Raw genomic sequence first — 27,942 nt, 5'->3', positions numbered from 1 at the left:
AAAGAGAAATATAGTGCGTTATTGAATTAACACCCGGAACAGAGCCAGTCCCTAAGGCTCCTTACCGGATGGTGTTACTCAAGTTAAAAGAATTGAAGGTGCGGATACAGGAATTGTTGAAGAGGAGATTCATACATTCCAATGCATAACCTTGGGGAGCACCAGTTTTGTTCATGAAGGAGAAATGTGGTTCGTTGTGGTTGTACATCGATATTCCTCAAGATCGACTACAGGTCAGGGTATCATCAGTTGAGAATCAGAAAGAAAGACACACCGAAGTTAGCATCTCGTACTTGATATGACAGTTATGAGTTCATTGTAGTACCGTGTGGTTTGATGGACACCTTAGTTGTTTGTTTGGGTCTAATGAGCATAATGTTTTAGGTACTTGAATCGGTTGTGATCGTGTTCATTGAAGTTAACCGGGTGTGTTAAAAAAAAAAGTGCTGAGGAGCACGAGAGACATTAGAAGATGATACTTCAGACCTTGAGGACTCTTCAATTTTATGCTAAGTTTAGCAAGTGTGAGTTTTGGATGACTCGTGTTGCGCTCTTAGGTCACGTGATTTCAGGCGAAGAAATTTCCGTAGACCCCGTCCAAGATTGAAGCGGTGAATAGTTGGCCGAGATTGACTACAGTGACAGAGATTAGAAGTTTCTGAGGATTAGCGGGATATTACAGAAGTTTTATGGAAGGGTTTTCAGTGTTAGCGTTGCAGTTGATTCGACTACTAAGGAAGTAAGAAAAGTTTGTATGGACAGATGAGTGCGAGCGTAGTTTTCAAGAGCTTAAGCAGAAGCTGACTACCGCACCTATGCTGATCATTCCATCTGGTCCTGAAAGTTATGAGATCTGCAGTGATGTGTCGTTTAAAGGATTTAGTTGCTTGTTGATGCAGCATGATAGAGTATTGCATATGCGTCCCGTCAGTTGAGATCTTGTGAGTTAAATTATTGGATGCACATCGTAGAACTTGCAGTAGTTATGTTCGTTTGGAATTTTAGAGGCACTATCGGTTCAAAGGAATATTTCATATCGTCAATGACTATCAAAGTCTTAAGTATGTATTCTAAAAAAGAGAGCTGAATATGAGACAGCATCACTGGATGGAACTCCTTAAGGATTGTGATTATGATATTTTGTATCGCTCTGAAAAGGTGAGCAAAATCGCAGATGCACTGAGTCGAGAGTCCTTAGCTGCACAGTTGGTACTCAAGGATTGAATATTATTTGAGAAAGTTTGAAATTCAGTTTTCAAATCTAAAATATGCCACCTTTTGAATGATTACCCTCAGAATTGAGCCGAGAGTTCAGATCAGAATCAAAGCGCTTCAGTGGACAGATTTAGAAATTCAAAAGACTCTATAAGAGAATGCGAGATGAGAGAGGTTGATTTTCAGACTCTAATTTCGATTGGTTAAATTGGGCATTTCATCGACGCGATTACAGTGTTTTTCTCTGAGTTGGCCACTTGCGAGATAACTAGACTAGTTGGGTGAGTTATTAAGGACTTAAGGAAAATAGACTTGACAATTCGACCAGAAATTGACTTCTCGACCGTGCTCATCTTTAGAGATCAATACGGCACAGTTAACGAATTAAGATCAGAGATAGGTCGGTTCGACTGAGATGAATGACCGATCGTGGGTGACTCCACTAAATTGGAAAACTCTCATCGACCGATACTAATTTGATTTCTTTGTCGTTTTGGTACCCCGTGTCCGTATTTGAATCATCGAGATTTTCACGACCCTCGAGAGTCGCCAATGTGTTGAGTGGGTCCATCGTGGCTCGAAGAAAATCGACCACGGGTCATTTGTCCTAAAAAGCTCCGAAAACTACCTAGTAGCCTAAGTCACACTAAAAGCGGGTCGGAGTGAAATTAACCGTCAATCTAAGTTCGATTTTAGAAATTGGAGATTATGTCTTGTCACAAAGTGGGTACACCGAAGTGTGTGTATTTCATATGATTTATCTGCATGGAGTGTCGGGGATGAATTGTATTTCAAATCTAGATCAGATGTTCCAAGTTGGTAGAGCTTTGGATGGTTCTTCTTAAGCGGTGCATAGCGAGAGTGCAGAATTTCAATTCTTTGAGATGAAGTCGGGAGAGAAAGATCGGTCGGGGTCGCATAAGGTGGTCGGTGATTGCAATTGCTGAGATCAGTGTCAGAGTTATATCAGATCTTGACCAGAGGTTCTCAATTTCAGCAAGTCAGTCAGATAGTTTCTTTTTAATCAGTGTAGAGCAGAGTGTACAGGACTTCAGTCGGTTGAGATGAGATCAAAGATCGAAAATCGCAGTTTAGAGTTGGTTCGAAATTAGTGATTCGATTGCGATTATCAAAGACAGTTTAGAGACTCAGAATTGCCAATTTAGCTTCGTAGATTTTGTGTTGAAGACCTTTGGAATTTTAAGTGGGCAAGTGTTTAGTATTTTGCATCTGAAGTGGTTTGGGCAAGATAACAGTGATCTGATAGCATTGGTACAAAAGGAGCAACCTGAGCAAGGGAAGATTATATGAGACGATTGCAACTCCACCTTTTTGTTTAAGAGTTGGTAAAGGTTTAACTTTCGAGGACGAAATTTTTATAAGAGGGGAAGAGTTGTGACATCCCGATTTTCCGATTCTATTTTCAATAAATTGAGACGGGCATTTCGTTGGCACGCATATAGTTCTTTTCCTTGAGTTGGCCACTCATGTGGAAACTAGTCTATCGGGTGAAGCCGTTAAGAGTTTCTAATGCATCGGACTCGAGAATTTGACCGGAAGCGACCTTTCGACCGAGCTAGTTTGCAAGGATCATTACGGCACAATTAAAATTGATTAAAGATCGGAGAGATAGGTCGACTCGACGAGAGGCATGTGATCGGGTGTGGTGATTCTACCGGATCGCCCACCTCGTGTCGATCGACCGGACCGACTTTTCTATCGATTGGGTACCCCGTGTTCGTATTTGAAACCTTGAGATTACCCCGACAACCGAAAGTCGCCAATGTTTCAAAGATGTACATTGTGGCATGAGATGATCAACCACAGGTCAAATGCATGAAAATTTCTAAAGGCTACCCGGTAGGTTAGACCGCGCTAGTATCGTGCCAAAGTGAAATTAACCGTGGAATTGAAGTCGAATTCAGAAATTGGAAGTCTGGGTGTGTCACAAATCATTTTGGGATCATTGACTTATCTTTGGAAGATTTTTCATGAAATCAGAGTTTTTCAGCAATTAAATCAGAAAATGGCTAATTTGGCTCGAGAAATTAGTAGGCCCGCTTTTGGTCGTACTTTTGGGACTTAAGTTGGTTCTATGGACAAGTGAAGATGTGAATTGAAGTGTGGTGACATTGGATTAATTTTATGAGAGTCAATTTAATTCAATTGGGAGAGAATTGATTGGAATTGAAGGAATTGATGTACAAAGTTTCATGCCTCGGCGGAAAAATAAAATGGACCTATTGGAATAAGGTTGTGGGAGATAGTGGAGTGTGATATCATGCATGAGGTCATGGTAGGCCTTTTTGTGGATTAAAGAAAAAAAAAAAGAAAAGAAAAGGGCCCCCCTCCTTCTCTCTCCTCCCTCTCTTCTTCCTCCTCCCGTCTGCTCCCTCTCTCCCGATTTCTTCTTGCCGTTTGAAACCCAAAGACCAGCGAAGCCGAAGAAGCCGCCGGACCTCACGCCTTTGCTCGTTCGCTCGTCGCGCCGCCGCCAAGCCGCTCGCCGCCACGCCACCATCGCCCGCTCTCGCAACCGACCAGCTCGCGCTCCGCCTCGGCCCATTTCCCCAGCAGATCTGAGTTCTCGTGCAGAAGCCCGACCGGGACCCGCCCGAGCTCGCCGCCGCAGCGGGCAACCGGAGCTGAAGTCGTCGCCATCGAGTGCCGCCCGCGCGTCTCCGCCTTCAGCCGTGTCGTCCCTGGTTTGGCCGACATCCCGAGCTGCTGTCCAGCTCGTGTAGGAATCACCGGAGCTCCCTCCGCCGCCTCTAGCCACCGTGAGACCCCGCCGTTGTCCGCCTGAGCTACCGCCCCTCTCCCTCGCCGTTCCTCCGCCCGATTAGGCTCGGATCAGCCCTCCTCCGCCCATGATCAGAATCTGGAAAAATGGGTATGGCAGCGGGTGTTTGGCCCGTTTTGGCCGCCTTCCCGAGCCCGGATGCTCGGCCCGCTTTGAGGAAAGTCGATCCTCGCGTCGTTCTCGTCGTTTTGGTCTGCTCGGCTCGCTAATTCTGTGAGTTTAACTCACTAAAGCTCGCTTAGAGGGTTAATGATGCTTTAGGTGTGTTTTTAAGTGTTATTAGGTGGTTAGTTTAATTTACGTAAGTGTAGATTATATTAATTTGCTTGATTAACTTAAAGTGTGATTAAATTAAGGTTAAGGGAATGTTTACATTAATATAAACATTGATGTGACATAAAGGAATTTACTTTTGATTTATTTAAATATTCCGAAATCATTAAATAATTTAATAATATATTATTATTCGAAATTATTAAAATATTATTATTTAATTATTTTCGGAATAAATTTAATTATTTATTAAATTCCGAAAATTAAGTTGGGACCCTAAATTCTCAGAATTTTGTGCCGATCGCAACTTTGTGTATTCAGATTATGAATTTGATGATTAGATATTTCAAATTGAGTGATGATTTGTGCAATTAATTATTGAATTGTTGTGTGTTGGTTGAAAGACTCGGGTCGCAGTAGTGGCTAGGCCGACTGGATCCTTATTCTACTAGAAATGCCGTCAAGGGAGTGACGTGGCTCGGGTCACAGTAGTGGCTAGGCCGACTGGACCTTTGTTCTTCTAGAAATGCCGTCAAGGGAGTGACGTGGCTCGGGTCACAGTAGTGGCTAGGCCGACTGGACCTTTGTTCTTCTAGAAATGCCATCAAGGGAGTGACGTGGCTCGGGTCGCAGTAGTGGCTAGGCCGACTGGACCTTTGTTCTTCTAAAAATGTCGTCAAGGGAGTGACGTGGCTCGGGTCGCGAGAGTGGCTAGGTCGACTGGACCTTTGTTCTTCTAGAAATGCCGTTAAGGGGGTGACGTGGCTCGGGTCGCAGTAGTGGCTAGGCCGACTGGACCCATGCTCCTTCGGGAATGCCGTCGACGTAATGACGAAGCCGCGCTCCATGGGGGGAGGCGATGCCTGGCATTAGTGTCAGTAGATAGCCAAACTGCGAGTAGGCTATGCCCTTGTGTGGCAGTGAATATCAATTGGAATGCATGTTGAGTGTTATTGATGTGTCGGATTATGGGACGGAATTGTGTGGCATGGAATGGGACGTGTCATAACGATTTAGTCTTATAATCAGGACCCCCGCGGTTGTTGGTTATATGAAAGAGAATGCGTTTTGGTTGTTTAAGTTCCTATTACTATTTGTGATTGAGCGATTTGAATTGTGCTAACCTGCAGGAAGGAATTGAGGCGAGGTAAGTCTTCTGTGTGATGTGGCTAGACCACCCGGGGTGTATTTTCTTTCTAATACGGGTTTAGGGGGTTGAACTTGCTGAGACATCGTCTCATCCCAGTTGTGGAATTAAAATTTCAGGTCCTTAGATGGCGGTCGTGGAGGACTCGAAGTCCTAAGTCTGGAAGGGTGGAGATTGAAGTATCGGTGAACGTGTCCTGCTAGTTGGTTTTAGGATGGTACCCCTTTTGTCGAGCTGGTCTATTTTGTAGACAGTCTAGAGTTGTATTTAAACCTATGTGTTTGGAAATGAGTGTTTGGTATTGTGATTGATTGTCTGCTTTTCTATCCCAAGTTAAATGTTGTCAGGGGATTTGTTTCGCTTCCGCATGCGTAAAGAAAATGAATGGGTCGGCGACGTATCCTGGGATGTCGCATATTCGATCGACCGCAATGGGATGTGTGCGCGCTCGAGGTTCGGGGCGTGACATATGCCCTTGAGAGGCAGTGAATGACAATTGGAACACATGTTGGGTGTTGATTGACGTGCCGAATTATGGGACAGAATTGTGTGGCATGGAATGAGACATGTCATAACAGTTCGTTCTTATAATTATGACCCCTGTGATTGTCGGTTATATGAAAGTGAATGCGTTCCGATTGTTTAAGTTCGTATTATTGTATGTGATTGAGTGATATGAACATGTGATTGAGTGCTATGAATTGTACTAACCTGTAGAAAGGAACTGAGGCTAAGGTAAGTCTCATTGTTTGTGATGGTGTGGCTAGGCCATCCTGGAGTGTTTATTCTTTCTAGTAAGGGTTTAGTTGGGGGCGAACTTGCTGAGACATTGTCTCACCCCATTGTGGGCCAATATTTTCAGGTCCCTTGTGGACAGAGCGACTAGATTGCTTTGGTTGGCCTTGAGGAGTTGCAGAGATGAAGTCGGGATGATCGGAGAACGTGTCCGACTTGTAGGTCATAGGACAGTTCATTTTTAAGAGTCGGTCTCTTGTAGACTTTTGGCTGTAGGCCTTCATTTGTAACTCCATGGATTTACGAAAGTGTATTGTTGTGAAATTGCTTCCTGCTTTTCTATCCCGTATTCTATTGTCAGGGGTTTTATAATACGCTTCTGCATGTGCATTAAAGAACTGAATGGGTCGGCGACTTAACCTAGGGACGTTGCATTTGAATGACCATGGTGTGATGTTGGCGCGCTCGGGGTTTGGGGCGTGACATATGGTCTAGGATTAGATCATGAAGATGTACTACTTCTGACTCAGATGAATTTGATTGCATTTTTGCCTCTCAAGATGATAGCAATAAAGATAGCAAGTTCAAAAGACTTTGGTGTTTCTGGTTCAAAGGTTAACGTGTTTTCAGAGGAACATGAATATGATTCTGAAGTCCATTTAGAGATATTTTGTTTGGAAGAGTCAAATGTAGCAATGGTTAATATCTCTTGTCAACTTTGATCTCACAAAAAAGCCTCAATTGGATTTGAGATCATATGGGCTGAGGAAGTCTCTTGGAAAGGTTCTAGAGCTGGCTTCTTTTCCTCTTTTAACTTCTTTTGCCTTTCCATTTCCTTAATACGATTTCGAAGTGTAACAATATCACTTTAGTCTGTCTTTGGGGCTTCTTCAAAGATTGAAGCAATCGATGTAGCCTTGGGAGAAATCTTTTCCATTGGATTTAGACTCCAAGGTTGAGAAAAAGGGTTTGAAGGAAAAATGAACTTTTCTTCCTAAAGAGTTTGATCCGTCTCTTCAATTTTTCCATTTCAGCTGTTTAATCCTCTAGATAATGATGAGGAAAACAAATTTGCTAGATTTCATCTGTTGGTGGTATCTTTTGGAACGTCTCAAGCAATTTATTTGTGACCAAAGCCATTTGATCAACCTTCTAGTCAACATGATCAAGAAATCTCAAATTGGTACACCTATGACAATTTTATCCTTTGTTAACTTTTGTTAGATTTTACCGCTAAATTTGTTGATGTAGATGACACATGGTGTTGTGTTATGGTGACACGGTAAGTCCACATGGAAATCCATAGGGTTAATATCATGAAAAATTCTAAATTTTATCACAAGTGTACCGTTAAATTTATCATAAGAATATCGTTGACCTTGTTACATAAATACTAGTTTGGGGTTTTTCATGATATTTACCTTATGGATTTCCACGTGAACTTGTCACGTCACCATACTATTTCATTGTGTATCATCTAGGTCAGCAAATTTAACGATAAATCTTATGGAAACTAACATAGGTAAATTTGTCGTAGGTGTATTAGTGTGGGATTTTGGTAGTGAAAATCTTAATTTTAGATTTGTCATAGGTTTTACCAATTTGGGGGTTTTTTTGTGGTAAAAAAAATTAATGTAGGATAAATTTGTCACGAGTGAACCAATTTGTTGTTTTTGGTGTTCAAAAGATTTATTTGGGATAAATTTGTTACATAATTATCAATTTGAGGTTTTTCATGGCATTGACCTTTAAATGAAAGATATCATTTTATGTTTACATAATTTTCAATGTTTATTGCTCTTTTGCACAAATAATCTATTCATTATTTTTAGAATAAGTATACTCATAAATCTTTAAACTTATTGCAAAAATGCAATTGAGTCATAACATGTACCGACGTCATACTTTAATCAATAATATTTTCTCCCTTTTAGGAGGTATTTTTCCTTTTCTTATTTAATTAAGTCCTTGATGAAACTGACGTTGTATGGTGATGATCACGGAACATCCACTTTTTAAATAGTCCCATCTCATCTTTCTTTATATTTGAAGTCCTTTATCCCATCAAATATCCGGCCCCTTAAGTTTCAAAGATTCTTACACAAAAGTTTCTATCGTCACATCCATATCATTTTTCAAACAAAGAACATCTATAGAAAATTTTGAAGCAGGTGAGCAGATGCCTCTTGAAGGATAGTTTGATTGCCAACTGAAATATGATGTTATCACTGATTAAGGATATGAGACAACTTGCAATTGAATAACTAGAGTTGCATTGGCAAATTCCTGGACCATTAATATGTTTATGTTCATTTTTGGTGGATTTTGTTATGCTGATAATTTATCTATGGTTCATTATTATTATCTCTTTTATCTCATGAATGTCTAATGTCAAGTTGCAAAAGCCGATGATTTCATGAAAGATGTGATAGATAGTAAATTGTCACATTATGTATGATTGACGTAATGAAATATAAGTTTGATTCTTTTTCACGATTTGCTTCTGAATCAAGTAAATATGGTACTTATAATAATCACTAAAGTCGAATAAGAATCTTCAAACTATGCTCGTTCACATTTGCTTTCCACACATATCGAAGGATAATGTACGGTCTCAACACGTGGAACGCTTTTGTGACTCACCGTCGATACATTTGGAACTTTAAAAACACGATCCAATTCTTCCGGAGTCACAGTGGCATAATGTGGTTTCGATTCAAAGGAGTGGACAAAACCAATTTTGATTGGCTTGGGTGTGCGGCCACTGCGTCTCTCTTTCAAGGCAAGAGCACAAACAGGGCATGAATCACGCCCCCGCTCTGTTGAATGAGCAGACACCTGAAGACAAACTCTCTCGAATTCTTTCCCGTCAACCCCGGACGATCGTACGTACGGAAAGTGGTGATAAAATCGCGTGAACAAGCTTTCTCGCCGTCAACAAAAATCGCGTGAACAAGCTTTCTCGCCGTCAACAAAAATTCCTGTCCACGCATTTAAATCAGTACAAAAGATATCGTTTTAGGCACTTCTTATTTTTCGCTAATTGAGTGCTGCTAATATGATGGTATCATTATTTACCATAAACGACCACAAATTCTTATTTGTGAGGATTTGGCAACCGGAGGTTTGGAAAGTCATAGAGATTATGACTACACAGATTGCCAATTCACAGGGTATTATGATTTTATTATGGAACTTGGAATATTGAACCTAGAAATCTTTTTGTAGTTCCTTTTAATGGTATTATTTGGTCTTGGGTTGACTCTGGAATGGGATCGAACTCATCCGATCCTCGGTCCCAAAAATTGAGGATCAGCATTGTGCGGATTGATCCTAAGGTTAAGGAGTGGACCGATCCAACCCGAATCATGCTCATCCCTACAGAGTATGAATCACGCCCCTGCTCTTTTGAATGAGCAGACACTTGAAGACAAACTCTCTTGAATTCTTTCCCGACAACCCCAGATGATCGTACGTACGGAAAAGTGGTGATAAAATCGCGTGAACCAGCTTTCTCGCCGTCAACAAAAATTCCTGTCCACGCATTTAAATCAGTACAAAAGATATCGTCTTAGGCACTTCTTATTTTTCGCTAATTGAGTGCTGCTAATATGATGGTATCATCATTTACCATTAACGACCACAAATTCTTATTTGCGAGGATTTGGCAACCGGAGGTTGGGAAAGTCATAGAGATTGTGACTATACATATTGCCAATTCACAGGGTATTATGATTTTATTATGGAACTTGGAATATTGAACTTAGAAATATTTTTGCAGTTCCTTTTGATGGTATTATAACGTTTCCCTTAGAGTACTTTCAGCCAAATCCCAAACAAGATGCATGGATTACATATAGAACAAAACTATCCTCACTTTTCAAATGAAAAAAAAAATGCATGGATTTTTACTTATGGAATAAAATAACCCACGGTTAAGTCTTCCATCCCTGCAGAGTGATGTATTCATTGGAAGTCATTGATGTGGACACTAACTTTTGATTAAAAAGAACTCTTTCAATTTGGGGCTGCAATTTTTTTTTCCCATTTTCTTGGTGAAACAGAAAAGATCTTGATTAAAAAACTACAAGAGTATAAATGTTTTGCAACGGTGTTGCCGCTAATCCTATATTTTCTCTTGAAATAAAGATGTTTAGATCGTTTTTATTTTTTTCACTTAATGCAAAAATATCTGACATTGATAATATTAATAAGTTTCTTTTCCATTATTCCCTTATTTTATGATTGTGCCAAGGTGGAAAAAATATGTGGTCTTCACCATGCCGTTGCTCTCCTATGAATAACAGTACCGTCCCGTTATCATCTCCCCATCAATATATTTTAGGCACTTCTTGTTTTTCACTATAAATAGGCCATCTAAAGCACACCTACATCCCATCAAGGAATTTTCTTTTCCCATCCTTAGCAATCTTCGCGCTTCTCTTCTCTCCCTGTGATTAGTACTGTGAAGGGTTCGACCATCGATTCCAGCTTCACAGTGTCTCGACCTAACCAAATGCAATCATCGAGCAGTGACACAGAGCAAACTCATCTGGTAAATTCACTGATCTTAGCCTTTTATCTTCACCTTTTCTTTTCTTTCCTTAGATCGTGAGAAAAAAAGAAAAGAAAAAGAAAATCACAGACGTAGTGTTTTCCTTGCAAGCATTATTTTGTGGGGCATGTATGACCGCTCCAGTGAAAATTGGGATGTCTCCTGGGTCATCGGGCACAAAACTTTAGATAATAGAGAATAAATATAAATTTGTACTAAATCTTTACACATGGAATTACACATATTAGGGCAAATAATTACCCAAGCTCGTTCTGATCACCTAGCTCCTACTGTGGGCGCGGTGGACTTGTCTAGGGCTGGAAATTCATGTCATGTCATATTGATCGTGTTATGTCGGCATAGGGTGTAACCAAGATGGCTAATACAAACAATACATGTTTATTCAATGTGATCGTCCACATGAGCAATTTATCATTCTCCTCCAAAAAGAGATTTTAGTAAATAACCAAATATAACACTTGGGCTAAGGGTCAAGTTGGTGACTTAAGACATTTTATTTTAGTTATTTTACTTACTTAATAGCATAGAAACACAGCTATTTCCTCTATATCAACCTAATTTATGATATTATCGGAGTGAAACAAGGGATCTAAAGAAAGAAGAGCAGAGGCTAGACTATATTAGTAACAATAAAATCATTTGTATTTAAGGCAAAATAAAAAGTTTCAAGATATTTTGAGCATAAAGTTCAATTTCAAGGTCTGAGACGACCCAAAAAGCACTTGATTATGATGAACTTTGTAAGCTTACTTGGGTCTTGAGCATTTACTTGTAAGAACTAAATTCCTTGCAATGGGTAGTTGCAATTGTTAAAGATTGAATCCCATCAAATTATTCGTTTATCACCGGCGGTCATTTAGGGGCCTTAGCTGGTGATCCGGGCTTTTTCCCTCTCGACGATGAAGCTTATTTCCCATCATCTCACTAGCTGACCTTGAACCCTCTTAAGTGGCCATTGTGTTCTCGTATCGACAAGAACATAATACCATAACTCATTTACAACTATGAGTATGTGAAACACATTTATACACAGGAATGGGTGTTAACACATTTAGGACATTTCAACATGTTCCCTGATAATGTGAGTATAATTTTGCTTTTCATTATAGCTAAAGTGTACATTTTAATTTATCTGCTATATTATGTTTCGATTGTATCTTTAATTTTTTTTTTTACCTTTTACTATTTTTGACATGTGGATAATTTTTAAATATTTTTTTTAAGGAAACAAAATTTTTTATGGATGAGTATGTGTATTATGTCAATTCGTATCTAAATGTGTAGTATCAAAAAATGACTTCTTTCCAGGTTCTGTTGGAATGAATCTGCTATAAACAACCGACTTATTAACTCCATGTTAGATTTGACCATTTGAAACAATTTCAACCTGGACTGGCTTGTAAGGTCAGATAATATGTCCTAGTACATATGATCATACTAAGCTTTACTATAATAAAATTAACATCAACAGAAAAAAAATCATATCGTACTAAATTACCATATATGACTTTATGACAAATTATCAGTTAATTACTTCATCCATTGTGCTTGTCTCTGCTCTTTCGAGCTTTTTCTGATTTATTTTTTTGCTTCATTACAATAATTTCTTACAATTACATGGGAAAAAGTATCGAAAATTTTGTTTTTTCTCTGCTGAAGTTCTTTTTTTGGCATTATAACATTGACCTCACTTGTAATTCTGGATTTCCATGATGCAGGATAATTCTGGGATCAAACATGAAGAAAAAATAAGGAGCATTATAGGTTTTCTGAATAACGTGGGGAGTGAGCCCGTAGAAAGTTTGATCATTGTCAACATGATTCAGCGGCTAGGAATCAAACCCCTATTCCAAGAACAGATCAAAGCTATTCTACAGTGGCAATACACACATTTCACCTCTCTGAATCATGGCAAAGATGATGTCTATGAGATTGCTCTCCGGTTTCGACTTCTTCGGCAAGAAGGTTATTATGTGCCTGCAGGTTTGTTACCCATGAGTTTCAAGTCGATTGCAATAGCAAAATAAAATGTTGCTGTTGATCCATAACAACATAAGACATATATTTGTTTTTGTTTTGACTAGTCAAGTGGAAGCCCCAAATTTTCCTTCTTTTTTTTTTTGTTAAAGGATGAAAATGGAAAAGAATATATAAGCTGATCTTTTGAATTTTTTGTTGACTTAAGAATTGGAAATGTTTAATTGAGATAACCTTTCCAATGGGTGTCTATCAATGCATGTTACATGCGAGGACTTATGGCAGATATTAAGCAATTCATTAATTTTTTGGAGTTATTTTTAAAATGGAAAGAACTTGGAGGGAATCTTGTCTAATCTAATCATTCATATTACAGAAACCAAAATGATAAAACCTAGAATTTTTCAGTTGATTTGCCCATTTCTTCCATTTTTTTTTTCTCCTTTTAAGTTTCTTTTCATTAAAAAATTTAAAATTTTCATATGATGAAATAGTTTTAACCAATTTAGGATTTTTTTTTGTCATATCATAATTTTGAATCATGCAACGTATAAATTAGATTGTAGACTATACTTTTTCAATGTACTAGAGTCCTTATGCTTTTTATGCAGATGTGTTTGAATACTTCAAGGATAAGGGAAAAGGTTTTATTATGAAAGTGGAAGGAAACGTCAAGGGAATGATGGAATTATACGAAGCATCACAAATGAGCATAGAAGGAGAGGATATACTCGACGAAGCCGAATGCTTTAGCAGCAAGTGTCTCAACGAATTGTTGACATGTGATCTTGATCCCGAACAAGTGAGAATGATAGAAAGTACATTGCGATATCCATATCGCAAGAGCTTCGCAAGATCGCTAGCCCCTCTAAGTTTTGTAAACGATATGCCTGGTGTGAACTCATGGATCGAAGACTTATTAGAAGTGGCAAATAGAGAGCGAAGAATTGTACAATCTGTGCACCAAAAGGAGAATCACCAAATTAATACGTGAGTAACTAATTAATTACTTATGCAAATTTATGCTCAATTGAAGGACGATAGATGATTAACATATAACAAAGATGGCCTTTTGACAGTTGGCCCTTTAATTCAAGTCTATCGATGCAGAAATAAGATGCTATATTTATATTTATACATCTAAGAAGTTGGCATTTAGGTTCAGACTAAGACCAAACTCACAAATCATAGTTTAAGGCATGACTTAAACCAGTTTCGCTAAAAACTATTCGGAAAATGATGGACTCTAGATCTCCATTTTCTCTAATCTCTATATATGTGAGATCAATGGAATCTTTAAATGAATAATTTGTTTCATATGTATGAGTATACTATTATTTACTCTAGATATAGTATTTCCTCATACGTTTCCTATATTTCAGGTGGTGGAAAGAGTCTGGATTGGGAGAGGAGATGAAGTTTGCTAGAGACCAGCCACTAAAATGGTACTTGTGGTCCATAGCAATTCTCACAGATCCAAGCTTGTCTGAGCTTAGGGTTGAGCTCGTTAAGCCCATCTCTCTCGTGTACATTATTGATGACATATTTGATGTCTATGGCAAGGTTGATGAGCTAATTCTCTTTACAGGAGTCATTAAAAGGTATACATATATAGATATCTCATTTTACCTATTATGTCGCAACTATTACATAGAAAAAAAAAACCCTACATTAGACATTTATGCTATGCTGCCAATTTAATTTTTTCTTGCATTTTCCCTTCAGATGGGATGATGCGTGTGCTGAGCAGCTTCCAGAGTACATGAAAAAATGCTTCAAGGTTCTCAGTGATATTACAAATGATTTTGGCAACATCATCTTTGAGAAGCATGGATGGAACCCCACAAGATTCTTGAAACAGATGGTATTGATATAAAATTATTATTGATAAGAACCTCTGTCCCCAGTTATGTTGCTAACTCCTATCTCAAATCTAAATGAGCATCACTTAATTTGAGATTCACAGCACTGAACTAAAACTCAACGTTCATCGTATCCTCGTCCCTTTGTCAACTCTGTCTCACCACCCTCCAATATTGTGGTCATCATTTTGAAGTTTGTGTTCACTTCTTCAAATTAAAGCCACAAAAACCAATTTTCGTCTTCAGCATAGTGATGACCCAGACCCTAAGGGTGGGTAGCGTGGTTGGGATGGCAAGGGAGGTTGTTCTGGCTGGTGACTAGGACCTAAAAGCCGGCGAGGTTAAGTGCATGTCTTTTCTCTCACATTGCCAAGGGGAGGAGTATTGGGCTGGTTGATAAGGCTTGAGTTTTTCGCTTTGTGTAACACATTTTAAAGCCATGAGAGCCATCGGCCCAAAGCGGACAATGTAATATAGTGGTAGCCCTTGGATCCTTACAATCATCGTTGAGTTTCATTCAATCTTTTCTAGAATTCCTTATAATGCCACGCACGGAGATCTTACCTCTGATAGGGTTAAGCCGCAACGCTCCCCCCCATACACACAAATCTTGGCGAGATCGAGGTGTTTCTGTCAGGATCTTGTAGCCGTGGCCTGGCTTCTTAGAAAGCTCAGTGCAGCATTAAGCTCCCTAACTGGCAGAGAGGGACAGAGAGAACTCCTAGTGATTCGTCATTTACGACTACTAGGAAAGCTCAATAAGCACACGATTTTGATTTATGATTACTTTTAGATATATCCTTTATCAGTCGGATAACATTTGATGTTGCAGTGGGCGAACTTGTGCAATGCATTCCTGGTGGAGTTTCAGTGGAACGCTTCTGGGAAAATGCCAAAGGCAGATGATTACTTGAAGAATGGGATCATCACTTCGGGTGTGCCCTTGGTGCTAACTCACCTGTTCTTTCTAATGGGTCAAAATATTGCCAACCAAAGTATGGATTCAAAGAAAGAAGAGGTGCCGCTGCCAAATACAATATTATTAGTCGCTGAAATTCTTCGCCTTTGGGATGACCTCGGATGTGCCCAGGTAAACTACTTTATGGTTTCGTGCCGGGCAACATTTGGGTTTTATTCAATTTTTTTATTCATGTTTTTTCATTATTTTATTGATTTAATTATTTTACTTGGGGGGATTCGATTCCTCTAAGGATGAGAATCAAAATGGCTACGACGGGTCATATGTGGAGTGCTATTTGAGGGAAAATCAAGGCTCTTCGTACCAAAGCGCGAGGGAGCATGTGATGGAGTTGATATCGAAATCGTGGAAGCTGCTCAACAAAGAATGCCTCTCTCCATGTCCGTTCTCTGCGCCTTTCCTTGAAGCTTGCGTGAATGCTGCTAAAATGGTTTCACTGATGTACAACTATGAAGACAAGCATGGTCTTGGACTCCTACAAGACCATATGAAGTCGTTGACCTGTGATCACGAGACACTTTAGCATCATTTTTCATGTTTTCTTCTTTCATGCTTGTCGAAACACTTCCATCTACTGTACTATAGTTCACCTTCACTTGCATCAAAGTTGCCTTCCTTTTTCCAAGTTGTCTTGTGTTCTAGATAGACATTATTTTTAGTGTTTTCCCCCGATAAGTGGCAACAATATTTGTTTGCATAACCAAATGAAAAAAGATACGTGAATTTAACGTGTCGAAAAATTTAATACTATTTCAGACATATTAGATCGACAAATGATTTTGTTTTATAAGTGCAAAACATCATAATATGTAGAAGATCCTAAAATTTGAAAAGTAGTGTAGCATGTGTTCATGTAAACTATTTAAAGTAATAACATCAAAATATCTAGGCATAAGTACAATAAAATTCCCAAAACTTGTTATGAAAGTGTAACTAAGTAATAAAACTTTTAATAGGTACAATTAAATCCCAAAACTTATTAAGAAAGTGTAATTGAATCTTAAAACTTTCAAAAAGTACAGAAGTTTTAAGAAAGTTTTAGGATTTTGATTGAATTTTTTAAAAGTTTTAGGATTCAATTGCATTTTTATGATAAATTTTAGAATTTGATTGTGGTTTTTGAAAAATTTTGGACTCAATTTTATATTTGTGACAAGTTTAAGATTTTCAGTACACTAATCACAAGAATCTATGACACCTTGTGAATTCAATACTAAAAAATAATCTTTCTTTTTTTGCTAATGCTATTTTCATTCTCTTATTAGCTCTTGACACCCTCACCACATTGAATTTTTTTTTTTTTTTGGCAAAACCACATTGAATCGACTACACTATCTATTACAAATTTCACTCTCGCTTTAAGGTTATTTCTTACAATTTTTTCCTTCTTTGGCCTTTGTTTTAATTATTACGAGACAAAACTACTCTTATCCCTTTCAAAACGCTATCTAGACGGTTTTGGGTTCAAATGGTTTTTTTTTTTTTCGCTCACCCCTAATTACAACTATGCTTTTTAAAAAATGAATGGTATATGAGACCACCACCGGCCTGGAAGAAGAAGAACAAGAGAGATAAATGAAAAAAAAAAAAAGAAAATAAAATAAAAAAAAAGGAAAAAAAGGAAAAAGAAAAATATTTAAAAATGAAAATAAAATTGATTTGAAATAGAATCAATAAAGACAAGCGTCAAATGCAATTTTATTTCAGAATAAATTTTTTTGGACAGTTATCAAAAAATTTAAAATCTTTCAGAAATTGTTAAAATAATAATAATTTATGAAAATAATAATTTATGATCGGAATCTATTCTCGGGAACATAATCATTACCAAACGTGCCCTAAGCATCTGGGACGGCCACAGTTTTACTTTATACAACAAGACTGAATATTACGTATTTAACAAACATGTGAAACGTCTAGCAGGGTCGCTTCTGTTTTTAAAACCATTTCATATCCGTTGGGTCTGCTTTTCATGTCATTTAATCCACATTCACATCGCGTGATGACAGCGGGAGAGAGATGGCCCAAGGACTTTGCGACAGAACTTGAACGGTGTCCACATATCGTAAGAACCAAAGGACAAAGAAAACGTTATCCACATTTAATAAAAGTACACATTTTCAATTGATACTAGGAATTTAGGGTCGGCAAAAGGTGGGTCCAGCTTGGAATGGTCCAGCTTGGAATGGCGTGAACATAGGACAGCCTCCTCTTGTTTGAACTTGCTAAAAGTAGTTATAGCTTTTCACGACTACAATTAAATTGTTTTCAATTTCAAATCACAGCTTCTTAAATTATATATATTTAGAGACACTTGAAGATCCATCAAATCTTTAATTAATCACATCTATGCTTAAATGATTGTAATTGATACACTTTTTTATAATTTTTTTTTTTAAAGTGAGAAGGAATGGCTAGTGTCGGCGACTCTTTGGTTAGAGGGTTACCATAAGAGTTTTACTTTTGTGATTGAGATGTTTTGTTTTAGCTATAACTATCGTTTAATTCTGAGTGAACACATCAAGATTGCATGATCTTATGCAACTTGGAATACAATTGGAATTATTAAATGCCCGGTGCACATGTTGAACATATGCCAAAACGAACCTGAATTTCCTTAGATCGATGAGTGATTAGGGGATAGGAACTTGTGATCAAGGCACCTTTAAATCACATGGGAGTAAGTATTTTCCAATTTAGAGAACTGTCTCATGGTAACTATAATTGGTACTATAAATAAGAATTGGACAGAGATAAGGTTTTCTTACCTTGGATAACCACTTGTGCAATCTACAAATTTGGCTTTATCATTAACCACCTGTACAATCTACAACTATCTCTTATATAAAACTTACTCAATTCTATCTTGGCTATTTCACCTCGGTGTCAAAGCTAGTTCTGTTTGAAGAAGAGTTTTTTCCTCCACCAGGTGCCTGCAGGTCTATTTCCCATGTGTTTCAAGTTGATTGCAATTGCGAAACACAATGTTGGCGTTGATACACGACAACAGAAGACAATTTCCTTTTTGTTTTGACAAGTTAAAAGGAAGCCCCTCATTTTCCATTTTTTTTTTTGTCAAGGATGAAAATGGAGAAGAATATAAGCTGATTTTTTTTTTTTTTTGACTTAAGGATTGTAAATGTTTAATTGAGATGAACTAAGGGTAAGCGTGATTCTAGGGTAAAATATGGAATATGAGAATTGGACCAACAAGAACCTATAGGTTCCAGATTTAGGTTCCAAGGTATACATGATAGGTTTGAGGTTCCAAAAAATAAGGAACCTATTTTGATAGGTAGGTTTTGAGTTCTTAGTTGGAGAAACTTAGAACCTAGAACTTGTAATTTAGAACATGGAACAAGTTCTAATGTTTTCTTGGTTCATGTTTTCATGCATCTTGCAATATTCCATGCCATTTGATGATAAGTGTATAATTTAGAAATACTAGTTTGAGCTTCCATTTTAAAATTGAGACTTTTACTTTATTAATGTTCATATTTTCTATATGTCTTTATGATTAGTGAATTATAGTAGTAAGTGATTGTTATAAAATATTTTAATTCACCGTAATCATTCAATTAATAATATAGGTGTAATCTAAATTGAACTTAGAACTAACTCTAGAACCTGTGACAGAGTGGGTTTTAGGTTCTAAGATATGTAGGGTAGGTTCCAAGTTCCAAAAATAAGTAACATGTTCGGTTCCAAATTTCACGTGGAATTTGTACAAAACCTTAAACCCTTTACACCTAATGTCAACCAAGATGATGTCAAGTTACTCTACCAAATCCACCGCCTTTTGGACGATGTATCACCATTTTCTATCGCTCATTTTGAAATTTCGCCATCAATTTTCCTACATCTTTGGCCAGTGGAAAATTCTTCCAATTATGTCTATGATTGGTGAGTCACAAGTTATGAACATAATTCACATGCTTCCGATTATGTCTATGATTGGTGAGTCACAAATTATGAACAGAATTTACATGCAAAATTAACTAAATATTAATGTAGATCATGTCTATATCTTTACCCGTCAATTGGCACAATAATTGACTGAAAACACGGCCGATCAAACATGTGCATGGTCATCATGCTTAAAGTTTAGCGCGGGAACGATGGCTAGCTCACGCCACTAGCTTAAGAAGATGTTCTGATCCACGCAATCCGGGATATTTTCTAAGTGATGGGACGCTCCCACGTTGCTGTCCTTTGTGCACGTCAACACAAAATCGGACACATATGTTTGCTACCTTTCGAAGATTTTAAGAGTCTCTCTCATAAAGTGTGGTCCAGCTTATTTGGCCGTGGTTGCGGTCTGGGAGCCGTCCAATTTGTTGCTTTTTGTTTCCTTTTTTTATTCCTATATTCAGTCTTGTAATAAAATGAGCGCATAGACATAATACGAGAAGAGGCATTGTTAACTTATACCACGGTGGATTGAATAATGCTAGGTTAATGTTAAAATCTATTTGAAATCATTAAACTACACGATCATGAGACCACGCATTCAATTAAGTATCTAACACAATTGTCATGTTGTTCTCTTTTAGGATTTCTATTCTTTGCGTACTTATTCAATATACTTACAATGAGTCTTATCGGCATTTGCTTGGTTATTTATTAGCAAGGCAATGTCATATTCTAGTGTAGTTGCGGTTTTGGGAAAAATTCCAAATAAGAACATAAAGTATTGTCATTTTCTTAAATAAGGATTACAATTGATCTTGTTTTAAATAAGAATTTGAAGTATTATCATTTTTCAAATAAGTATTTGAAGTGTGTTTTGTTTTAGGATAATAACTTGAACTAGCCATATTAGTCTCAAAGGAAGAGCTTGACTTCATTGACTCGTCAAGGGCATTTTTTTTTTATTATTTTCTTTCATTTTCTATTTCTTCTTTCCTTTATTTTTTTTCTTTTCATACAAAAGACATATTCAAAAAAGAAAAAAAAATTAAAACTAAAAAAAATAAAACACAAAAAATGAAAAAGCCCAGGCCCACCTATGGTCACCGCCCCTTGCCAGGACAAGGTGTTGACTATGGCTAGGGGGGTCATCGGCCCCTCTGGAGGAACCAAGAGAGGGTTGTGACCCTCTGCTAGAGCGGGTTCGGTGACGGAAGAGGAGGAGGGGTCTGGACGAGAGGAGGTTGCAATTTGGATGCCTTGTCAACGGAGTTGTACATTACGATTCAAGGTGTGATCGCTCATTGCAAGAACTCCATGTTGCAGAACAACTACAAGGTCATGGTCAGCAATGAAATCTGAAACCTCCTAAGAACCTGAAGACGAAGAAGATGATTCCCATCACGAGATTGGTCGAATGCTTGCTTCATCATTTTCATGTGAGTGCCCAGATCTGGGAGAGGGTTACAGCTCTATTTAGTTTTGATGAAGGTCACTGGGCCTCACCGAGGTACTAGCAAACTTGTCGGCGCCAATGCCTTGACCCAGTGATAGGGCGACGGCCACAGGTAGGAGGACTGGGGCTAGCCCTTGTGCTTGTATTTTTTTCTTTTTCTTTTTCTTTGTTAAAGTTTTACCTTCTTTTTATTTGTTAAATTTTTACTTTTTTCTTTTTTATGAAAAATTCAGAAAAAAAGGACAAAGGAAAGGAAAGAAAATAAATAAATAAAAAAGTAAAGAATGAAATAATCCTAATCAACTGTGAGGTCAAGCATTTTGCTTAGATTGATATGGCCATCTTAGACCATTATTAGAAAAAAAAAAAGGTTTATGTCATGTCCTTATTTCAGAAAATGAAAACACTTTAAACTCTTATTTAAAATAAGATCCACTTTAAGCTCTTATTTGATAAATTGATGCTACTTTTAGCCTTTTTTTTTTTTTGTGGGGAAAAATGCAGTTTTTGTCTTGGTTTTTCAACTGAAATGAACAAATATCTAATTTTCCTTTTTCCCCTCGCTGTTTGCTTCTTTAAAATAAGACAAATGCTGACCCCATTCGGGAAAGATGAAACATATAATTAAAATTGCAAAATATTGGATGTTGCGTGTACTCGTGGTTGAAAAATTTTCTCCATCTATATCAAAAGAAATTTTCTCACGAGAAATGGAAGCAATGGAGGGGGATCCCATTCAAATGTTTGACAATTTCTCTATCTATGATCGGAGAAATTTGCTCGTGAATCATGACACTACTATGATTAAATGTTTGGCATTTTCTTGAGAGTTAAATGAGAAATTCCTTAAGAAAAAAGTCATGGAAAGCTCAAAATTATTCCCATGGTGACACATTTACCCTATCCAAAACTCGTACTTGTGTGACTAGGGATGAGTATAGAGTGTTACGAAATCGCACATTGATTCCAGAAAAATAACGCTCGCAAACAATTCACCAGGACAGAATATAGTAATAAAAGAGCGGAATCGGATGAACACGCTAGAAAATTTGTTATCGAAGTTCACCCAAACTTGGGCTACGTCTTGCGCAGAGGCACTCTGCGAATCCACTAGACTTCTTTTACCACCGCTCGCGGTGGCCGCGCGGTTAAGGCTTGGTACCCTCCACGCCAAGGGGAAGAGTTCGAGACTTCGTGGACGCAGTGCTTCAATGCTCAACGCGCGTCTTACCTGTGGATGGGCCAGCGGTGGGGGCCCTACCCATCCCAGGGTTTACTCTCCACCGTGAAGCGGCGCACGGAGGTTCCCTGGGTCACCAAAAAAATAAAAATAAAAAATCCACTAGACTTCGGAAAAAGTTGGAATACAACGACGATCTTCTCTCAAGATCAGGGCACGAAGAGATTGAGAACTCTCATCAAGAAAAAAATCACTTTTTTCTTCTCTCTTTTTCTTGCCTCTCTATTTTCCTTTTTCAGCGTCTTGACGGCTAGGGTTTTGCCATCGCTAATATATAGGTACCACTTTTAACCTAAAAGGAAATCTAATAGAAAAGACAAAAAAGCCCCTAAAAACAAATATTTGGCTTTATCAATAACAATCTTCCACTTGAAGACAAATATACCCAAGTACCAAGCAACTTTGCATCCATCTTCTTCAAAAAATAGTAGTTGAAAAACTTGTGCCTCTGCGATACTCCTCATCAATCAACATGGAGTAATACCAATGGTAGTAGTACAGAAAATATGCTTCTCTCTGTCTACTACCTTGGTCATCATGTCGGCTGGAGTCTTCGAGCCATCAATCTTGTGTAGCTTTAATTCATTATCTTTCAATGCTGACTTGATAAAGTGATAACGCTTCTTGATATGTCTAGTCCTTGAGTGATAAGCTGCATTCTTTGCTAAGTGCACTTGCACTTTGACTATCACTCCACAAAGGTACCGACCGGCTGTTTTTTTGATGTAACTCCTCCATATAATCTTGTAACCACATGATTTCCTTGGAGGCTTTTGTAATCGCTACATATTCTGCCTCTGTCGTCGATAAAGCCACTATCTTTTGTAGTTGAGATACCCAACTCATTGCTGTACCTGCAACTGTAAAGACATATCCAGTGGTACTCTTACCACTATCTCGATCACCTGAATGATCTGCATCTACATAACCCTGCAACTCTAGAGATATACCACCATAACAAAGTGAGTAATTGGAAGTCCCTGCTAGATATCTCAATATCCATTTCACTGCATTCCAATACTCTCTACCTGGGTTCTGCATATATCGACTCACAACTCCCACTGCTTGTGCAATGTCTGGTCTCGTGCTCACCATGGCATACATCAAACTCCCCACTGCTGATGCATATGGAACTACCGCCATCTCATCTTTCAAAGGTTGAGTGTTTGGACACATATCCTTGGAACGTTTGAAGTGACTCGCTAGAGGAGTTGCAACCGGTTTTGCCTTGTCCATGTTAAATCTCTTTAACACCTTGTTCACATAGTCTTCCTGGGACAACCATAATTTCTTATTTTTCCTGTCCCTGATGATTTTCATGCCTAAAATATTCTTGGCCTCTCCCAAGTCTTTCATAGCAAACTGTGATGATAACATCTTCTTCACTTCTACGATTCTCTTCATATTGGAACTAGCCACAAGCATGTCATCCACATATAAAGATAGATACACAATGTCACCATCATCATATTTGCGAAAATAAACACAAAGGTGATCGGACTCACAAAGTGTGCAAATCCTTTTCTTGCATGAAACCATCAAATTTTAAGTACCATTGCCGCGGAGCTTGTTTCAAGCCATACAAGCTTTTTTTCAAGCGACATACCATGTGCTCCTTACCTTTGACTTCAAAACCTTTAGGTTGTGCCATGTATAATTCTTCATCTAAGTCACCATGTAAAAACGTTGTTTTTACGTCTAACTAACTCAAGATGAAGATCCTCCACCGCAACTATACTTAGCAGAACTCTAATTGATGTCATTTTCACTATAGGTGAAAATATCTCGGAGTAATCGATCCCTTCTTTTTGAGAAAAGCCCTTAACTACAAGTCTCGCCTTGTATCTAATACTACAATTTGCTTCATTCTTAACCCTATAAACCCATTTGTTTAATAAAACTTTTTTACCTGTAGGCAACTTGGTCAACTCCTAAGTCTTGTTCTGAAATAACGAGCTCATCTCGTCTTTCATAGCACACTCCCACTGCAAGTGAGACGTGTCTGCCTTTGCCTCATCGTAAGTCTCTGGTTCCCCCGAATCTGTATATAAGACATGGCTCAGAACAGTATTAGCTGATGAATCAAAAATTACCTTTGGCTTTCTCACACGTGTAGACCTTCTCAAGACAGTACTTGGGGTCATTCGTTTGCTCCGAATCACTGCGTTCTTCTTGAACTACCTCTTCACGATAATAGGCTCATCTTGAACCTCTCTTTCAGGTGAACTTTGATCTACTAGAAACATCTTCACGGGCATTGTGTCTAATTCAACATACTCTGGTTGTACTACCTTCTCATGCTCTGTCTCTGTCTGATGATTCTTGTACATCTTTTCTTCATGGAATACCACATTGTGACTGCGGATGACTTTGTTATTCTCATAATCCCAAAGTCTATAGCCATACTCGTCGCCATCGTATCCAATAAAGACGCACTTCTGGGACTTAGCATCAAGCTTTTTTCTATCCTCCCTGTCAATCAAAGCATATGCAATACAACCAAACACCTTTAGATGTGAATAATTAATCTTTTTACCTGACCACCGCTCTTGTGGTATTTCTCCATCCAACGCACTAGATGGACTTCTGTTGATAAGATAAATAGCTGCATCAACTGTAGCGGCCCATAAGTGTAGTGGGAGACTCGCGTGTAGTCTCATGCATCTTGCACGTTCTAGAATAGTCATGTTCATTCTTTCAGCTACACCGTTCTCTTGAGGAGTTCTAGGAACAGTCTTTAGCTCGTGTATGGCTTCTCGGCTCGGATAATTTGCAAATTCTTTACTTGTGTATTCACCACCATTATCGATTTCAAAGCTTTAATCGATAACCTATTTCTTTTCTACCATGGTCTTCCACATTCTGAACATCCCGAATACTTCTGATTTTTCTTTAAAAGTATAGACCCAAGTCTTTCTTGTTGCATCATCAATGAATGTGACAAAATATCTCTTACCACCATAAGAGAGTTCTGAGCGGGTCCCCATACATCGGTATGAACCAACTCTAGCTTCGGCCTTTATTTTGTCGCCCATTCAATTGAAAACTAACAGCCTTATGTTTTCCATAAATGCAACTCTCACAAAAATCTAACTCAACTTTTTGTAAACCCGGAAGTAATTTTCTCGAGTGTAACTACTTTACACCTTTTTCACAAAGATGTCCTAAACGATAATGCCAAAGAGTAGATATACCTGTAGCCATTGTAGTTGCAACCATATCACTGATATTGTCTCCTTGGAGAAGGTAAAGTGTACCCGTACGCTTTCCCTTTGCTACTACTCTTACCCCTGAGGTTATCTTCCACTCTCCGCAGCCAAAGGTTATTACCAAACATTCTTGGTCAAGTTTACTAGTTGAAATCAGATTTTTCTTTAATTCTGGAATATGCCTAGTTTCACGCAAAACTAGACGTCCTCCACCTGAGATGCTCACAGTCACGGTTCTTTTCCCAACAATTGGACACATGTGGCCGTTTCCCACAACCACTTGTCCAAAATCTCCACTAGCATAATCATCAAATATGTCTCTTTGCAAGGTGCAATGAAAAGAAGCGCCAGAATCAATAAACCATTTATCTATTGTCAAGTCAAATCCTGCAGACAAACACAAGTTATCTAGCAAAGATTTATCGCTAACCACATTAGCACCTTGATTCTCATCTTGCTGCTTCTTTTGTAGGCTTCACACTGAAACCTCCGGTGTCCGGTTTTGTGACAAAACCAACACTCATCTTTTGCAACCTGTCTCTTACCCATTGATTGTGATCTACCACGATCGCTGAAATTTCCTCTACTTTTACTTCTTCCACGGTTCTCCACTGCAAGTGCCGTTGAAGATGTAGATGTAGAAAAATTATCTCCACCTGAGACTTTCCTTCGCATCTCTTCATCCATGATACTACTCACAGCATCATCAAGAGTTATATCATCCTTCATGGTGCTCGAAATTCCCTGCATTGCGGTATTGTAGTTTTCTGGAAGGGAACATAAAAATAATAAAGCTTGAAGCTTCATATCTAAATTTATGCCTGCAGATTCCAATTGACCCGTGACCTGCGTGAAACTATTAATATGCTCGCCACGTAACCTCTATCGATAACTTCATATTAACCGTTTCTTCAGCAAAAATACCGATTTGATGTGGATGGCTTCTCAAAAATATTCGTTAGAATATCCATGGCTTCTTTTGCAGTTTTTGCTTTCGCAATGTGATACCCTGTCTTTTCGTCAACCCTAGACGATCGCACCTAACGCCTTTCGATCAAGAATTTTCCATCCGGCTTCGCTGTCGGATCCACTTCTGCCATCTCGGGTTTCCAACCCTCAAGTGGTGCATAGAGATCTTTTGATAAAGATAATCCTCTATTTGTAGTTTCCACCATCCGAAATCCTCTCCATTGAACTTATCGATTCTAATTTTATCTTCTGCCATCTTGTTTGCTTTCAATCAAACGTCACCGAAAAACCCTCGATGTTCTCGATTAGCCAACCTAGGCTTTGATACCAGTTGTTACGAAATCGCATGTCGATTCCAGAAAAATAACGCTCGCAAACAATTCACCGGACGAGAATATAGTAATAAAAGAGCGAGAATCGGATGAACACGCTAGAAAATTTGTTATCGAAGTTCACCCAAACTTGGGCTACGTCTCCGCGCAGAGGCACTCTGCGAATCCACTAGACTTCGGAAAAGTTGGAATACAACGATGATCTTCTCTCAAGATCGGGGCACAAAGAGATTGAGAACTCTCATCAAGAAAAAAACTCACTTTTTTTCTTCTCTTTTTTCTTGCCTCTCTATTTCCTTTTTCAGTGTCTTGACAGCCTAGGGTTTTGCCATCGCTAATATATAGGTACCACTTTTAACCTAAAAGGAAATCTAATAGAAAAGACAAAAAAGCCCCTAAAAACAAATATTTGGTTTTATCTATAACATAGAGGACCACTTGAGCTGGGAAAACGTCCAAACTAGACCTGACCGGTTGAATTTAGGTGGTTCGAGGGGGTGCTGATCTAGCTCTCGGATTCATAAAATTAGAATCGGTGGATTTTGGTCCGATTCCTAGTACAAAAATGTGTCCCACATAAAACTCAAATAAATCTCGATAAATTAGTTGCAAGTGTTAACGTTCATGAGATAATACGGATTTTCAGTCTTTTTAGATATCTCCTTTAAATTTGGCAACGTTTCTAGCTTGTGATTAAAGTGAGATCAATGCGAACTAATTGCTTGAATTGATGTTCAATGTTCCCCGCATGAACTTAATGGATGCTTCGCTATGGGGTGACGTCCGTAGCATTGCGTTCAAAAAGCTCTTATTGTAATAATTTAGGGTCCCCTTCAAGAAAATAGAAGTTCAGTGTGGTTCAAATAATTGCCGCCCATCAGATGTTGGAAATCAAAGTAAGGTATCAAATTATTTTCTCTTCTAATAATATGCACAATTATTTATATAGCGGGCCAGATTTTCTGTCCACATCTCGTGCAAGGACAGTTTTTCCAAGTGATTTTTTATTAGTGGATCACAACGGTAGATGGAAATTGTCTGTGTCACATCCTAAATCCACATCCAGAATTTAGGGAATGATCGGTAATCTATTATAACGTGAAGGGTAAAACCCTTAGCGAAAGCTAGTCATTTAACGGAAACCTATTGACTGAATAAAACCTTCTGTTGAATAGAACTTGTAATAAAATATTGTCTATTATGAATTAACCAAAACTATGCGGTCATAAATCCTAATCTAAAAAACTTATTCAATTAGTC

General features: G+C 38.2%; 1 protein-coding gene across 1 annotated transcript; it reads left to right on the top strand.

Annotated features, from left to right (window-relative positions):
• The first annotated feature begins 12,658 nt into the window (after positions 1-12,658).
• Positions 12,659-16,209, top strand: LOC104447394 ((3S,6E)-nerolidol synthase 1). The gene is made up of 6 exons (XM_039312133.1): positions 12,659-12,732; positions 13,338-13,716; positions 14,109-14,327; positions 14,452-14,590; positions 15,421-15,678; positions 15,800-16,209. The coding sequence occupies exons 2-6, from the start codon at positions 13,379-13,381 to the stop codon at positions 16,088-16,090; spliced, it is 1,245 nt and encodes a 414-aa protein (XP_039168067.1). The 5' UTR covers positions 12,659-12,732; positions 13,338-13,378; the 3' UTR covers positions 16,091-16,209.
• The last annotated feature ends 11,733 nt before the right edge of the window (positions 16,210-27,942 follow it).

This window comes from Eucalyptus grandis, chromosome 5 (genome assembly GCF_016545825.1).
Source record: "Eucalyptus grandis isolate ANBG69807.140 chromosome 5, ASM1654582v1, whole genome shotgun sequence".
In the NCBI taxonomy this organism is placed as follows: Eukaryota; Viridiplantae; Streptophyta; class Magnoliopsida; order Myrtales; family Myrtaceae; genus Eucalyptus; species Eucalyptus grandis.
This window is presented reverse-complemented; position numbering and strand designations above follow the sequence as displayed.